The sequence below is a fragment of the Hylobates moloch genome, unplaced genomic scaffold (assembly GCF_009828535.3).
Source record: "Hylobates moloch isolate HMO894 unplaced genomic scaffold, HMol_V3 SCAFFOLD_4, whole genome shotgun sequence".
In the NCBI taxonomy this organism is placed as follows: Eukaryota; Metazoa; Chordata; class Mammalia; order Primates; family Hylobatidae; genus Hylobates; species Hylobates moloch.
Window position 1 is genome coordinate 63,562,971 of NW_026652279.1, and position 17,843 is coordinate 63,580,813.

The 17,843-nt window shown below is 36.6% G+C and overlaps 1 protein-coding gene across 1 annotated transcript in view; it reads right to left on the reverse strand.

The window, feature by feature from the left end:
- Positions 1-17,843, reverse strand: part of CRYBG3 (crystallin beta-gamma domain containing 3) — a 138,739-nt gene that overhangs the window by 19,400 nt on the left and 101,496 nt on the right. Inside the window, exons 16-17 of the mRNA XM_032150341.3 lie at positions 15,550-15,659; positions 12,046-12,172 (exon numbers count right to left, since the gene is read on the reverse strand). Of these exons, the coding sequence (XP_032006232.1) occupies positions 12,046-12,172; positions 15,550-15,659 (237 nt within the window). The remainder of the gene's footprint in view (positions 1-12,045; positions 12,173-15,549; positions 15,660-17,843) is intronic.

Below are 17,843 nucleotides of genomic sequence, written 5' to 3' on the forward strand. Positions count from 1 at the left end.
GTATTTAATGTTTATCTTCTACTTATAATTGAAAACATTACATATTTGGTTTTCTGTTCTTGTGTTAATAAGCTTCAGATAATGGCCTCCAGCTGCATCCATGTTGCTGCAAAGAACATGATATTCTGCTTTTTTAATGGCTGCGTGGTATTCCGTGGTGGCTATGTACCACATTTTCTTTATCCAGTCCAACGTTGATGGGTACCTAGGTTGATTCCATGTCTTTGCTATTGTGAATAGTGCTGCCCTGAATATACGTGTGCATGTTCAATTTTTGTTTTTGTTGTAATTCCTTTTGGAGGCTTCCTTATGAAATCTTTGCCAGGGCCCATGTCCAGAATGGTATTTCCTAGGTTTTCCTCTAGGGTTTTTTTTACAGTTTTAGGTTTTACATTTTAGTCTTTAATCCATCTTGAGTTGTTTTTTGCATATGGTGAAAGCAAGGGGTTCAGTTTCAATATTACGCATATGGCTAGCCAATTATTCCAGCACCATTTACTGCATAGGGAGTCCTTTCCCTACTGTTTATTCTTGTCGGCTTTGTCAAGGATCAAATTTTTGTAGGTGTGAGGCTTTATTTCTGAGTTCTCTAACCTTTTCCATTGGCATTTGTGTCTGTTTTTGTACCAGTATCATGCTGTTTTGGTTACTGTAGCCTTCTAATATAGTTTGAAATCAGGTGGCGTGATGCCTCCAGCTTTGTTCTTTTTGCTTAGGATTGCCTTGGCTATGTGGGCTCTTTTTTGGTTCCCATGTGAATTTTAGAACAGCTTTTTTCTAATTCTGTGAAAAAATGTTGGTACTTTGGTAGGAACAGTATTCAATCTGTAAATAGCTTTGGGCAGTATGGCCATTTTAATGACATTGATTCTTCCTATCCATGAGCATGGAGTGTTTCCCTTTGTGTTGTCTCTGAGTTCTTTCAGCAGTGTTCTATAATTTTCATTGTAGAGATCTTTCACCTCCCTGGTGAGCTGTATACCTAGATATTTTATTCTTTGCGTTTATTGTGAATGGAATTGCATTCTTGATTTGGCTCTCAGCTTGGACATTACTGGTGTATAGAAATGCTACTGATTTTTCTACACTGATTTTGTATCCTGAAATATTACTGAAGTTAATTATCAAATCTAGGATCCTCTGGGCAGAGACTATGGGGCTAAGTATAGAATCATATCATTTGTGAAGAGAGATAGCTTGACTCTCTCTTTTTCTATTTGGATGCCTTTTATTTCTTTCTCTTGTGGGCTTGTTCTGGCTAGGACTTCCAGTGCTATGTTGAACAGCAGAGGTAAGAGTGGGCATCCTTCCCCTGTTTCAGTTTTCAAGGGAATGCTTCCAGCTTTTACTCATTCAGTATGATGCTGGCAATGGGCTTGTCATATATGTCTCTTATTATTTTGTAATATGTTCCTTCAATGCCTAGTTTGTTTTTATCATGAAGGGATGTTGAATTATATTGAAAGCCTTTTCTGCATCTATTGAGACAATTATGTGGATTCTGTTTTTAGTGCTGTTTATGTAATAAATCACATTTATTGATTTGTATATATTGAACCAACTTTACATCCCAGGAATAAAGCCTACTGGATTGTGGTAGATTAACTTTTTGATGTCCTGCTGATTTCAGTTTGCCAGTACTTTGTTGAGGATTTTTGCATCTTTGTTCATCAGGCATATGGGCCTGAAGTTTTGTTTCTCCGTGTGTTTCTGTCAGGTTTTGGTATTAGAATGATGCTGGCCTCATAGAATGAGTGGTCAGAAACACACCCAGGGTCACTCAGCTAACAGTTATTAATGGTAGAGTCAGGACTTGAACCAAGAAGGTCTCTAAGACACTCAAACCAAACTCTTCACCGGTAAATTATAATCCTTCTCACAGAGCCTCTCTCATTTGGTTTAGAAAGTCAGTTTCAATATGGATTTACCTTTCTTACTGATCTTTGTTTTCTTCTTATTTAAAAAAAATTATGATATATTTTAAAAAGGAGTAACATAGATGACCATGTACCTAAAACCCAGAAGTATTACATTTTAATTTTACTATATTTGTATCAAATTTAAAAAATAAATAAAACATAGCAAATACAGATGAATTTAAACTCCCACCGCCCCCAGAGGTGACCACTATGCTCAAGTTGTAAATCTTTTCAGCTCATGTTTTTCTGTTTCTATTAATGGTTATATATCTTTTGTTTTTAAAATTTACAGAAAATGTATTCTACTGTAACATCTTTAGTAGCCTGCTTTCCTTGCCTACTGTGTTTGAAATTTGACTCTTCATACATGTAGCTCTCCAATTCATTGTAACTACTATATTTCATTCCCTTATAGGAATGTGTGGTTATTTGTTTCATCCATCATAGGTGCAACAGACATCCTTATTCCCCCCACCATTGTAATTAACACTTCTTCCACTAGCTATATATGAATAATCTTACTTCCCTGCAACTAAGCCAAACCTTAGTATTTTCAGATTTCAAAATGCCTGTAGCTAGAGTAAGCTAATGTTACTCATAATTGTTTTAATTTGTATTTCCTTGATCACTAGTGAGGGTTAACATCCTTTGGATGTCCTGAGCCATTTTTCCCTCTTCTATAAACTGCCTATTTATATCCTCTGTTGGTTTTTGAAGTGGATTTTTCTGAATTGGTTTGAAAGAGCTCTTCTAATTATTTTATTCATTTATTTGTTTGTAGAGACAGGGACCAGCCATGTCCAGGGTCTTCTGGACTCAAGCAGTCCTCCCAGGTCAGCCTCCCAAAGCACTGGAATTACAGATGTGAGCCACCCCACCCAGCTAAGAGCTCTTCTTATATTCGGTACACTAAACCTTTGTAGGTTATATGGACTGCAAATATATTCTGTGGCTTGCTGTGGCAGTCTGAATAATTAATCCCTGTCTCCTCTCCCTACCCCACAAATGTTCACATCCTAATTCTTAGAACCTGTGAATATGGTGAATATGTTACCTAACATGGTCAAGAGGCACTTTATAGATATTAGTAATTAAGGACCTTGAGATGGGCACAATCATCTGGATTACTCAGGTAAGCCCAATGTAGCCACCAGGGTCCCTGTAAGAGGAAGGTAAGAGGGTCAGAGATAGCAGATAAAGAGCAGAGACTGGAGTGATGCACTTTGAAGATGAAAGAAGGTCATGAGTTAAGGAATGCTGGTGGCCTCTAGAAGCTAGAAAAGGTAAGGAAATGGGTTCTTCTCTAGAGCTTCCCAGATGAAATGACTGCCAACACCTTAATTTTACCACAGTAAGACCAACTTCGGACTTCTAACTTGTGGAACTGCAAGACTGTAAATATCTGTCATCTTAAGCTACTAAGTTTACAGTAATTTGTTACATCAGCAATAGGAAACTAATACATTTGCTTTTCACCTTTTTCTTATTCATTTGTGCTTTTTCTGTTTGAAGAAATCCATCCTACTCCAGTATCATCAGGGTAGATTCCTATATTTTCTTCTAAGTTGTAAAGTTTGCTTTTCACATTTAGGTTGTTATTAATCCATCTGGAACTTATTTTTGTGTTTCGAGTAAAGTAGGATTCTAACTATCTTTTTCCATGGAATGGGTCAATTGTCTCAACACCATTTATTTAACAGTTCATCGTAGCTCCATTGGAATGCTGTTATCTTCCAAATTCCATTACTATATAGGTCAGTTTCCATGCTACCCTATTCCCATCCCATTTGTCTCTTTGTACTGATTCCCACTCATTATTACTGCTGTATAAAGAAATATATATTTGGTAGGATAAGTGACCCTACATGTGGTTCTTAATAATTATCTTGGCGATTTTGGACCCATTAGCTTTTCCAAATTAATCATCGGATAAGCTTGCCATGTTTTACTCCCCACCTCTACCCCCCAAAAGGAGAGAACACTGTGTTTTGCCTGAAACAGTTTTAATTTGGGGAAGACCATATCTTTACAATATTGAGTCTTTTTACCTATAAAAGATTGTATCTCTCCAATGTTTACTTCCTTCAAGAGTTTTTGTAAAATTCCTAGGAAAAAAACTTATTGCCTTGTGTTAGATTTATTTCTAAGTACCCTTAATTGCTATGGTTTAATGGCTATTTATCTTATATTCTGCAACTTTTAAGTATGTGCTTTAGCCCTAATAATTTATCATTTACACCGTAGATGGTCTTGCCAGTTTTGTTTTTTCCTTTTTTGTTTTAATCTTGTTTTATTTAAAAAATTTTTTTTTATTAGATAGAACTTCAGAATACTGAATAGTAGTGATAATAGGGAGACCTTTGCCTTCTGCCTGAATTTAAAGAGAGCTGTTTCAGATATCTCATTGGGAAGTGTGATGTTTACTGTAAGTTTTTGTTGGCCTGCATTTTCAAAATGTGCATAATAGTTAATACCATTAACTGTATATATAGGTTCAGCTAAAAAGTTTAATTGTAACCAAATTCTTCTACACTTTTATTATTATTATTATACTTTAAGTTCTAGGGTACATGTGAACAATGTGCAGGTTTGTTACATATGTATACATGTGTCATGCTGGTGTGCTGCACCCATTAACTCGTCATTTACATTAAGTATTCCTCCTAATGCTATCCCTCCTGACTCCCCCAACCCCATGACAGGCCCTGATGTGTGATGTTCCCTGCCCTGTGTCCAAGTGTTCTCATTGTTCAGTTCCCACCTATGAGTGAGAACATTTCTGTCCTTGCGATAGTTTGCTCAGAATGATGGTTTCCAGCTTCATCCATGTCTCTACAAAGGACATGAACTCATTCTTTTTTATGGCTGCATAGTATTCCACAGTATATATGTGCCACATTTTCTTAATCCAGTCTATCATTGATGGACATTTGGCCTGGTTCCAAGTCTTTGTTATTGTGAATAGTGCTGCAATAAACATACATGCACATGTGTCTTTATAGTAGCGTGATTTATAATCCTTTGGGTATATACCCAGTAATGAGATTGCTGGGTCAAATAGTGTTTCTAGTTCTAGATCCTTGAGGAATCACCACACTGTCTTCCACAATGGTTGAACTAGATTACAGTCCCACCAACAGTGTAAAAGTGTTCCTATTTCTCCACATCCTCTCCAGCACCTGTTGTTTCTTGACTTTTTAATGATCGTCATTCTAACTGCTATGAGATGATATCTCACTGTGGTTTTGATTTGCATTTCTCTGATGGCCAGTGATGATGAGCATTTTTTCATGTGTCTATTGGCTGCATAAATGTCTTCTTTTGAGAAGTGTCTGTTCATATCCTTCGCCCACTTTTTGATGGGGTTGTTTGATTTTTTCCTGTAATTTGTTTAAGTTCTTTGTAGATTTTGGATATTATCCCTTTTTCAGATGGGTAGATTGCAAAAATTTTCTCCCATTCTGTAGGTTGCCTGTTCACTCTGATGGTAGTTTCTTTTGCTGTGCAGAAGCTCTTTAGTTTAATTAGATCCCATTTGTCAGTTTTGGCTTTTGTTGCCATTACTTTTGGTGTTTTAGACATGAAGTCCTTGCCCATGCCTATGTCCTGAATGATATTGCCTAGGTTTTCTTCTAGGGTTTTTATGGTTTTAGGTCTAACATTTAAGTCTTTAATTCATCTTGAATTAATTTTTGTCTTCTACACTTTATAAACCCATTCCTTCCTTTCATTCTGAGGCTGGATTTATAGTCTCCCTCTATTTGTAGCTGTGCCTTTTATTCAGTATCCTTTCACAGAATGAATCATTGTCTTGCCAATTCTTATTCTACCTCTTAAGATCATTTATGTCATCACAGTCTTAATTTCATCTGAAGTTTTTCTGCAGCCTCTTGTTATAATGTTTCTTTGGTTTTCCCTCTTTGGAGCTGCCAGGGCTCGATTATTACTTCAAAGGCAGCCAAACTTCCATTCCGAGGCCCCAGTGGAGAAATTAGAGAAGCAACCAGCTAACTACTGCTCCCATGGAAATATAATAAAGCAGGTTACCCCACACACTCCTGGTCCAGTGCTTAAATGTTTTATACAATAGTCTGAAAGTCTCAGTTAACTCCATCTTAGATCAATCAACAGGTTCTCATGTATCTTGCTCCTGTCTGTATATGCTATTATTCTTTTAATACCCAGTCTGACTTTAAAGCATTTCATCAATAGCTAGCAGCTGGAAATGACTGTTTTTTTTAACTCAGGTTCCCCACCATCCCCCAACTTCTAAAGCTATTATTGTATTGTAAATGAGTAAGACACCTATAGTAAGTCCAAAGTACAACCCCTCTTATGGAATGAGCGCTGAAGTAGGAGAATGAACTTTATACAACTACTGCCTATATATTTTTAGGCATGAATGAATAAGTTTATTTAGTCGGCTTATTACATAATGAACTCTTGATATTTTTATAGCATTGTGCTAAGTAGACGGGACATAAGGGTGATAGAATTCAAAGCTACAATAAATATAAATCATCCCCTCAATGGCTTTACAGTTTCAGTAAGTGTGATGAAAAGGAGAAAGTGAAAAGCATCTTGAGATGCAGAGAAAGAATATTTAGGGCAGACAAAAGTCACTTTAAGAAATGAGGATCATTGAAACCTTCCTAGAATTGAGGTCCTTTAAATTAGATCTCAAAGGATTTAGAGAGGGGAAAGAAAAACTTCATTCTATGTTTCCACATAAAAACACAAAATAGAGAATGTTTAAGGAAGGTATTGGGAGGGAAGAGGGAAAGCTTGTAAACAGGATACGTGAAAACGAGTGAGCAATAATATTGGAAAAGTAGGACCTGATGTCAGGGTCTGGGCTTTATGGGAAGGTTACATGCTCAATGCTGCAAATAAGAAGAACTGAAAAAGAAAGAGGCCAAAGGAAGAAAATTAGTTATGTACCCATCACAACAGTTTTAGAAAGACAGAATGAGGCTCTAAACTTAGTCATGGCAATGGAAAGGAGATAAGAGGAGAAGCTTAAGACATATCATGGGGCTGGGTGTGATGGCTCACACCTGTAATCCCAGCACTTTGGGAGGCCGAGGTGGGCAGATCCTTTGAGGTCAGGAGTTTGAGAACAGCCTGGCCAACATGGTGAAACCCCGTCTCTACTAAAAATACAAAAATTAGCTGGGAGTGGTGGCACGTGCCCGTAATCCCAGCTACTTGGGAGGCTGAGGCATGAGAATTCCTTGAATTTGGGAGGCGGAGGTTGCAGTGAGCCAAGATTGTGCCATTGCACTCCAGCCTAGGTGACAGAGCCAGACTCCATCTAAAAAAAGTGGGGGAGGGGAGTAATGATGATTGCTTTCAACAGAAACAGGGCAGAAAAGAAGAAAAAGTCTATGAAGGAAAATGGGATGCTGGCAAAACATGCTGAAGACCCATGTGCAATCTGGGAATGAAGCTCAGGGAATAACTGAGTACTGCTTACTCTAGATATCTGCGAATCATCTACATTGATGGAGGCAAGAGCTGATGTTATGATAATGAAAATTTCTAAGTACAGGAGAGGAAAGGCCAAGAATAGGTATCTGAGAAACATCTACACTTGAGAGGCCAAGAGTAAGAAAACATTTAGATTTGATGAGTTTGTTATGCCATCTAATTCTTTTTTAATTCATATTCAGTACTTAGCACAGTATTTAATAAAGAGCAGGTGTTCAATATTTTAGATTTAGTAAATATAAAATGCATCTTCAGCAATGGTGTTATTGTGCAGCATTTGTGATATTTATATAAAGAATTCAGCTGGATGGTGCAGTGGTTTGCACCTGTAATCCCAGCACTTTGGGAGGCTGAGGCAGGTGTATCCCTTGAGCCCAGGAGTTTGAGACCAGCCTGGGCAACACGGTGAAACCCCATCTCAACCAAAAAAACCACAAAAACTAGCCAGACATAGTGGTGCACACCTGTAGTCCCAGCTACTTCGGAGGCTGAGATGGGAGAAAGAATTCAGCCACCTTAAATATTTTTCTTTGATCAAAGCAAAATAGAATACCTTTAAACTTTCTTCTACAAAATTACTAATCAGATGTGTTTTTCATTCATGGAACTCTACACCAATGCCCCAAGTATCATCTTAGGCCTTTTTTTAAATCATTTTATTGTCCTTTTCCACCCACTATGATTACTCCTAAATATAGAAGGCTTTGGTTCCAGCCCCCTACAAAACACTTAAACTTCCTTAGGCATGATATTCACTCTTTTTCATCTTAAAAGGTCTTCCTGTAATCACTGTTAAGCAGTCAAGCCATTACCAAACCAAGGCTACTGAAAAACTTAAAGAGAAGACAATAGAAACCCATTCACCATGTTTTGAGATAGATATTTAGGCCTATTATTAGTCATGTAATTTTCCCAGATATATAATTATATCTTTGTGAAAAGCCTGATGAAAACCCTGCGTTTTAGTTCACTTTCCTAATTCTAGGCCACTTAATTTGTTATTATTTTTCCCAGATGCTTACATAGAGCTGTCTTAGTATGATTAAATTAAATTTCCCTATATTAAATTACCTGATGATTTTAGAATTCTACATGAATTTTGAAAGAGAACTAGGGACCATATTCTGAGGCAGACTTTTCTACTTGTCTACCATATACTCCCTTTGACAGCCACCAAACCACCTCCAGACTGTCACTAAAAATTAATCTCAAGTTTTTAAAAGGAAGTTAGCTCTGCTACAGTGGTAGAGATAAATTATTAAAATTTCACCTCCTTTCATTGTCTTCAAAATCTAGTAGCAGAGAACACCTCTATGAGTTTATACATCTCTGGTAGATTGTATTATTGTTTGAATATACTTTGTCAACTTCATCCCTGCCCGGGTGAGAGTCTATTCCCCTGCCCCATTTATGTCAGGCTTGGTCTTATGACTTGCTTTTGGAAACAGAATGTGAGTGGACAAAATGATGTGTGCATGGGCAAAGTGAATCTGAAGAGAAGCTTCAAATGTGACTCTGTGATTGTGACCTTGCTCCCTCTTTGCCCTGTCATGAAAATAGTCATGTCCCCAATTGGAGGTGCTCCCATTAGCCTGGTCCCAATGCAAAGCATATATCAAAAGTGTATCTAAAGCCAACTAACAAGCCTAAAGTGGAGGCCATGCAACTGTCTTGCCATTTTGAGACAAAATATGAAAATGAAATGAACATTTGCTTCAAACCACTATGATTCTGGAGACTGTTGTGAAAGCTAATACATGATATTATTCCTTCTGACCTTGTGAATCCTAAAGCCAGATAAATTCTTTTTCACATCCAATTAGAAATATGACCAGGATACGTATTTGCAACAGAACTGGAGGCTGTCCATGATTTGAAAATATCTGTTCTAACAGTTTCTTTACAGAAGAATTAACTGAGATACAGATAAATTAAGAGATTTGCTTAGGTCATATTCATTAGCAGCAGAACTATGAACTACGCTCCTAGCTCCATTCACTATAAAATGACTGCAACACTTTGACAGATGCCCATATCTGTCAATGGCCCTCTAGAATGTAACCTTCACCTGTACCAACAGAAGTTAGCCTGGAGCAAACTGTCATTTTCAAAATATACTTATCTTCTATGAAGATGAAGTCTTAAGACTCCTCAATATTATACCATTATGACACTTAAGCACCAAGCCATCGCATGTCTGGGAATACCAACTGCAGGCAACATCCCTAGAATTCTGCAGTTTTAACTAACAAAAGCAAAAGCAAAGGATTACATCATACTTACATAATGTCAACTTAATTACACACAAACATTTCCTAGAATGAATCCAGAATTACACTGGACTGTGGCATAGGCAGCAGTATTAGGAAATCTATGAAAAAAGGCATATCAATTCCTAAGTACGAAGATAGTGGGGAGAATCACAGAAAGAATCAGAATGAATCAGAGAAGCAGAATAGGTAGTGTATCTAGCACTGTCCAGGGAAATGAGGCAGAATCTGGAGGGTGTGAGCAACTGGGACCTAGAGAGTGAAAGGACTCTCTTTTAGGAGGAACATTAGCCTGCAGGCTAATCTCAAGATATCTACCTTATTTTACCCAAATCTTATGCTCAACAAATAACCTCCTGATGACTAATTCAGTTTCCCTTGTTCTTCCAGAGAGGGGGAAAAAATGCCCAGGACAGAATTTTCGAGCATTCCAGTCACTAGAATCCACTTATTACAAAATACGAAATTGACCTTCTGGTTAACATATCAATCTCCCTAGGTCTGATCCACTAGGGTTTGGGACCCCTGCTGAGGTGTCTTCATGGTCAATTTGCAGATCTTTGTAGGATATCCAAACTCCCTCATGCTCCTCCCACAAACCTGCTGCTGTAACACATCTTCGCGAAAGATGTTTTAAATATTTTCAGTATATTATGAATGGCATTAAGATAACTAACATGCTACCCTTACATAAACTGAATATACTCTTTAACCAATTCTTGAAGTGAAAAGTCTATAGATTTCAAGTCCTTCCCAATAGGCACCTTCACTTATGCTGCCTGGATAAAAATTAGGACCAAAAACAGGACCAAAACTAGGGACATGCAACTCCACATGACAAGTTACATGAAAACATCTCTGTTTATTTTCATCCCAAATTTTTCATTTTACACTTCATGAATCTAAAGGAATTATAACCCTTCAAAGGAAAATAGTAACACTAATTTTGACCCTGCTTCTAAAATGCCCTCCCTAGAAATTTTGTTGGTTTAGTTCACTGAATTAAGAGTTGTACAAAAACCTTTCAGGATAGTACTTTCAAATTTAGACCTCTATCCTTTGCTTTTAGAGTTAACACCAAATAATTATCTGTCTGCTGATTTGGCCACTAAAAATTGTTTAAAAAATTGCTTTCCAGTAAACATGGACTACCTTCCAATGTCTTTTCCAGCATTATCAAAGACTGCAGAGACTTGCCAGACCACATTCTTTTTTTTTTAAACCAGTTTTCCTCCAACAGACAAGAAATATTAGTAGCCACTTATTCTTTCCACGTTGGTGTCTACAGAGCCATTGAGAGAGACCAAGAACACTATTTATATTCTTGTTCTCAGCCAAGATTCTATAATTAGTCTGATACCAAGAATACTCTATCCAGGAATGCCTTGTGAAATAGGATTACATTGCTTAGGTTGAGATCAAAGATCCTGAGTATGGCTATTATCCTTGGAATCAGCTCTGACAGAAAGGTTTGAGTCACTGCTACTATTATGTAGAGTTTCTAATCAGCTCTGTGTAAAACTGAAGCTTTGACCAAACATATCCCCAAGGAATTGTCATAACTAGATATCTTGAAAGTATCCCAGATCCTCACTACCTCCTCTGCACAGATCCTATTGACTAGGGGCCCAGAATTGATGTCCTGGAGTTGTGATCCCATTTATCTCACATTTGAAATTCTAAATAAATGTGGTAAAAAGGAAAACCTACTTACTCTATAAATATGGGCCTCCAAGGTGACCCAGATCATTCTACACACACCAGACAGAAAGGCCCTGGTTCCCAAAAACAGGTTTGAATTTAGTATCTGTGGTGGCCCATGCCTTAAAGTAACATAGTTAACCTTAGTAGCAGACAAACTGTCATGTGACTTACCTAGTAGAATAATAAAGTGGTCAGGTTATTTTTATACTTAAGCAGCTATAAGAATAACAACCATGGTACTAATAGCTAACATTTAAATGAGAACTCACCATATGCTGTACACTTTACAAGCATCATCTCATTTAATATCCCAATGGCCTTGTAAGTACTATTGTTATTATATTTTTATTTTTATTTTTACAGATAGGAAAACCAAGTAACTTTGCCAATGTCACTCAAATTGATTAAAGTATCAAACTGGGAGTTAAGTTGAGGCCTACATTATTCTAGTTCTTGAGTTTTACACCTCTGCTTTTTTAAAAAATATTTTGGTTGGATTTCATGAATGAACTTGTTTTACAATTGACAAATGAATTATTCATATTTTTCAGATTTTTATATTTCTCCTTGTATCATTTCTTCCAACTTCACATTATCATTGATGGTAATTAAACTGGACAAGAAAAAGAGTCTTACAAATATGCATTTTGCAAAGTACTTACATAGTCAATGGGCTTGAGAGATTTGACTTTAGATGCTGGGCAACCGCAGGAAGTAAGGTCAGCATAGAGGCCTTCTTCTAACACACAGTGATTAACAAACATGTCTTCTTGGTAATAGAGGAGCCAGCTAAAAGCCAAACAGTAAGACATTCAATCAAATTGCATTCATTTGGCAGTATAGGCCCATTATCATGCTGTGGGGACTGGGGTGGGGTAGGGCATAGAAAGTGGTGCAGAGCACCACCACACCAGCTTTAAAAAAAACAAAAAACACAACAGCTACCACTATCATTCCTCAACTGCTTATGATGCGCCAGGCATTAGGCTAGGCACTTTACATATACTATTTCATGGTGTCCTTAATAATTCTATGAGTTAGGAACATCCTCATTTTTATAGGCAGCAAAAGTAATGATTAGAAAGGTAAGGTGATTTTCCCATGGTTCCTCAAACTACTCATTGATAGAGATGAAATTTGAAATAAGACGATGTGCGCTTTAAGCTAAAGACATTCTTTTTATTTAGTGCCTTCAAGTATAGCACTCTGGGATTAGATTAGGGTGATTATTAAGTACCTGAACAGATTATAAATTCTTTTTGGAAAAAATTAAAAATGTTTGTATTCAGTTTAGATGAGTATAGAAGACAGATTTTTTTTTAAATCACACAAGAGTATATAAAACCTGTCACCTACAAATCTGACAACTAATGGAAAATTTTAAAAAGAAAAAAACCCCTTAGAATCTTCAGTAGTGAGTTATCTTCAATACAGTATTCATCAAAAGATTGCTAAACACGTATCCTTTTGAAAAGAAGGAGCCCAAGGGAAAAATTAAATGGCTGTTACTAATTTAGTTTTGGTGTGGTTAAGTTCTAGCCCTGTATTTTAAGATCACCAGAACTGCACTCTTGCTAGACCAGTTTAACTTTGGATAACCATAGAAATGCTGTGTGACATTATAATTTACTGTCATGTCTTCTACTGTAATAAGCATTTCATAATCAACACTTATCAAAGGTTTCTAGTGTGCCAGGCATAAAGCTAGTGCATTATTTTATTTAGTCCTTGTAAGAAACCTTTGAGGTAGGTACCATTATTACCCCTTCTTTACACATGAGGAAGCTGAGGTTCAGAGAGATGACTCATTTTGCCTAAAGTCCTATAGCTAGAAAATGGTGGAACTGGGCTCAAATCCAGGTCTCTCACACATTCCAGGTGCTTACACAATGGCCATAGTTGTATTCTTTTATCCTGCTGTTGTATATTTCCTACATGAAGAGACATGTGTGACTAGTTTGTCCTAGAATTCAGTGTCAAGAAAAATACATTTTCCTCCAGAAAAACTTCAATGCTTCTCATTAACAGACAATGATCCTAAATCTTGTAAAATATTTTCTTTTATCTTAGTGGAGAAGGAACGCAGAGCCAAATAATAGTAACAAAATTATTTCAGGTCCTTGGGGTGTGTGTGTGTGTGTGTGTGTGTGTGTATGTGTGTGTGTATGTGTGTGTGTATTTCTTCTTAGAGTTGCAGATCTCTATTTAACTTATACTGCCCTACTTTACGTGTTTTAATGTAAAACTCTCATTTCCTTTTCAGAGGTAAGTATATAAACAAAAACAAAAACAAGGAGGCTCAAGGCAGAACAGCTATAGGAAAACAGGAGAAGGAAAGGACTGCTTGATTTAGGGTTAATCAAGAAGGTAAACAGAAATAATGGAGTAGACTGAACCTTAAAGGATATATCTGAATTATTATTAATCAGGGGTCACAAACTTATATACCTGCAGGAGATCACACAGGTAATGCAGATGAGTAGTGTACCAGGTGGAAAAAAATTGGGAATGGTGGTGATTATGGTATGCTGGAAAGCACATATGCAATCTACTCACTACCAGCTAATTACTGACAAAGGCAAAAGCTTTCTCCAAGTCGCAAAATCTGATTTTTAAAGAGAAGGTGGAAGACAGCTTCTTCTGAAAAATATCCTAAATGTAAATATTAATACAATTTTTTAACTTAGTGTATAGGCCAAACAAACGACACCTGCTGGCTAGATTTACCAGAGACCTGAACCTTTGGTATGAAACAGGCATCAGCAAACTACAGCATGTGGGCCAAATCTGCCCCACTGCTTGTTTTCAAACAGCTTATAAGCTAAGACTGGTTTTCACATTTTCAGAGGCCTTAAAAATTTAAAAGAAGACTATTTCATGACATGTAAATGTTACATACAATTAAAATTTCAATGTCCATAAATAATGTTTCATTGGAACGCAGCTGTGCCTATTGGTTTGTGTATTGTGTATGGCTGCTTTTGTGCTACGTCTAATAGCAGTGTTGACAGTAGCTGGGACAGAGCCTGTGGAACCCACAAAGTCAAAAATATTCACTATCTTGATTCTTTATAGTTAAAGTTTGCTGACCCCTGGTACAGAGGGTATGGAGGAAAGCAAATGTTAGAAGAGAGGAGAATAGGATGGGAAATGGATAGGGAAAGGAGGCTAGTTGATGGTAAGGTCAGGAAAAGAAAGAGCTTGAACTTGATTGGACTGGTACTAGAAAATGGCTGGGAATTAAAGCATTAGTAAAAATATTAAACTGCATTTTGGGACACATAATTGGACTGTGATTTGTTTGGGGTAAACACTAGAAATAAGATGACACTGAAGCAGGGGGTAATTAAGAGACTGAAATTTTTCAAGTGAAAAATAGAAGGCCCAGGTCTCTAATGATTCAAGGGAGAAAGGAGGAAAACTGACACACCTAGGATATTTTAAAAGAAGAAAAGAGAGACTTTGATAGGTTATTAGGTAGATGTTTGATACATAGAGATGACAATGAACTGTACAGTTAAAAATAGTTAAAATGGTAAATTTTATGTTACGTATATTTTATCACAATAAAAAAATTTGTAGAATATATTTTAGCCGTGGGAATCACATGTAGTTTCATATACATGTGAAAAATATACAGTATATTGTTGCCATTGGAAGAATATCAGATTCAGAGATGAGAAAAAAAAAGACCAAAGGAATCATGGGTCTGAAATTTGGTATGTGATCTTGGAAAACCTTACCTCTGAACCTGGTTTCTGCATCTGTGAAATGGGGATGATGAATACTTTGTTAAAAGGTTAAAAAAATTAGGATTAATATGTCTTACTTGAATAAAAACACCAGGTATTTTTATGGCATTCTACTATGTGAGACGGTAAATATACAATATAAACATTCAAAATATTTAGGAAATAATCTAAGATCACAGTGAGAGACAAAAATCAAAATGTTCCCCAAGTTGGTTAATCAGCATTCTGTTTTTCTGTATTCCATCACAGCTCAAAATACAAATTAAGCGAAGTTAATATAGACCAGTTAGCAGGTAAAATGCCTGTTGAAGATAAATTTTAAAGATTCACTGTGCATGCAAAAAATATATCTCTGTAAATTTAAAAATATTAGTTATTAAATAACAGCAGAAAACACTAAGTAAGCATACTTACCAGCCTCGAAGAACTTTAAAAGAACATGGCATGAGTGAAGTCAAATCAGAAGTTTCTTCTGTAAAATCTATACATTCACCTTGGAACCCTGGTTTGCTGAATGCTTTGAGCTACAAGAACAACACCACAACAGTTAAATAGAAAAAAAAAATGGTCTTAGATGATCACAAGCAAATAAAAACCTTTAATTTCATGAATTTATAAAATGCAGCAAAATATCAGACTCATGTTTTATTATCAATGAATTCATGTTAGGGATAATGATATGCTCCTTAAACTTGCTTTCTTACATGTTTTCAGGAATGGAATGGCACTGTTTGTTTACCACTTTCTTGCCTCTCTTCCACCAAATTGTGGGAAGAGAGGCCTAGAAAACAATTCTACCTATAAGAGTACATCAGAGTCCTTCCTCCACTAATATGTGGTCCTTTATTCTCTCAAACAATCATTATGCCCTATGTTGAGACGAGATGTATAAAATAAGAAGCAATTTAGTGCTAAACATGAAAGAGGCTTAGATTAGTATGAGGCTACATGGTATGCTGCTTTTCTCCCTAGCTCTTCCTGATCCACAGTTAATATAAGAAGAGAAGAGCACGAGTGCATGCCCATAAGCAAGCACTAAGAGTGCCCAGGAGGGCACAGGAGCAGATGGCAGAGGAGATAATAATGATGGGATTAGTGGAAGATTTATGGCAAAGAAAGAAAGATATCTGTGTCATGTATTTCAGCTTACAGGCTTCAGTTTTCTGATAAGAATACCTTAAATGTGCAGCTTACAGTTATATACATTTCTACTTTAGTCAATTTTGTTGAGAAAAATCCATGAAATCTCAACTATAATTCCCTTTAGACCAGATATATAATAATCTGCAACTCTAGTAGCCTTGGAATCTACAATAGGAATGAAAAAAATTAAAGAGCCCATAAAAATTTCATAATACACTGGAGACTTGGAACAACATGGCCCACAGGTCCACCCTGCACTTACAGGCCTGCACTAGGGCACAGAACATCATAACAAACCATCTGCTCGTGCTGTCATCGAGGATAAGGCTTTTCTGAGCAGCTAATGTTCACCTCCCTCGTCTTCCCAAAGGCCTTTTCTTACAAGAATTGTTTCTTGGTTATCTCATTCTGCTCTGACCTTACTTAATCTGTTATCAAAGATCAGTCAAAATCAGGGAGGTGAGAAAACTACTTCCCCATATCATCTGTGGCTTGCACAACACCACTTCCTACTGTGAAACCACACTGTATTTGGAGCATTAAAACATCAAGGGACTTCTTGCCTTAAGGAGATATGATCCAGCAAGTTTCTGTTGTAGTCCTTCTAGCAGATATAGAGGATAGCAAAGAAATGAAGTCCAAACCAAGACATACTTAGGTTTTTTAACTTAAAGATGTATAAAATGTGAGGCTCAAATGCAAATCACTTTTAACCTCCAAAAAATGCAGAGAAATTTCTCCTGCATAGAAATATCTTAATAAAAATAAAAGCCACATGAGAAGAGAGACATGTTGTCTTGTTCACTAACTACATTCCCTGTTTGTTAATTAGTTGTATACTGCTGAGTTGAAGATTTATACTTCAACATTTTCACAATAAAGCCATGAAACATCAAATCCTGGACTACTGATACTGCCAGTGAAGCATATTTCAGATGGTATATATAGTAGCCACCTCTAGTTTTTTGTCTCAGTCTTCATACCCAGAAAAATCAATTAAAATTCATATACACATGCAGAAATAATGTTATAAAGTATCTCTTGATTTGATGGGTCAAAATAGTCTTTGTCCAAACATTAAAAACTGGGTTAAATGCTTATCTGAGTTTACCAGATGAGATATGGTATATGATTCACCCAGAATTAGACCAATTCTACAAAAATGTGCCCCATTTTGATCACCTTATCCATCCTCAAAATAGAACAATTCTCATAATAATGTTCTGAAGATTGTCCATACAGAAACCAACTCTGAGCTTACTGATTATAATAATTAACTTGTGGTTTCTACTGTTGGTGAAATTAAGGACAGAGCCTTGGAGAAATTCAGTCCTTGGAAAAACTAGCTGGATAAATGACCATGTTGGCTTCCTTTACAGAACAATGGATAACAAATATACAAAACAACTCAGGTTGCTTAAAACTGAGGCAAATTGACAAATAAGAGATGAGTGTTTTTCCAAACTACACCCATCCTTCTGTGCCTTGTTGGTATGGCTCAATCCCTAACAGCTCCCCAACTGGAAATGGAAGCAAAGGAAAAAAAGTATCCCTCTGGTTTGCTT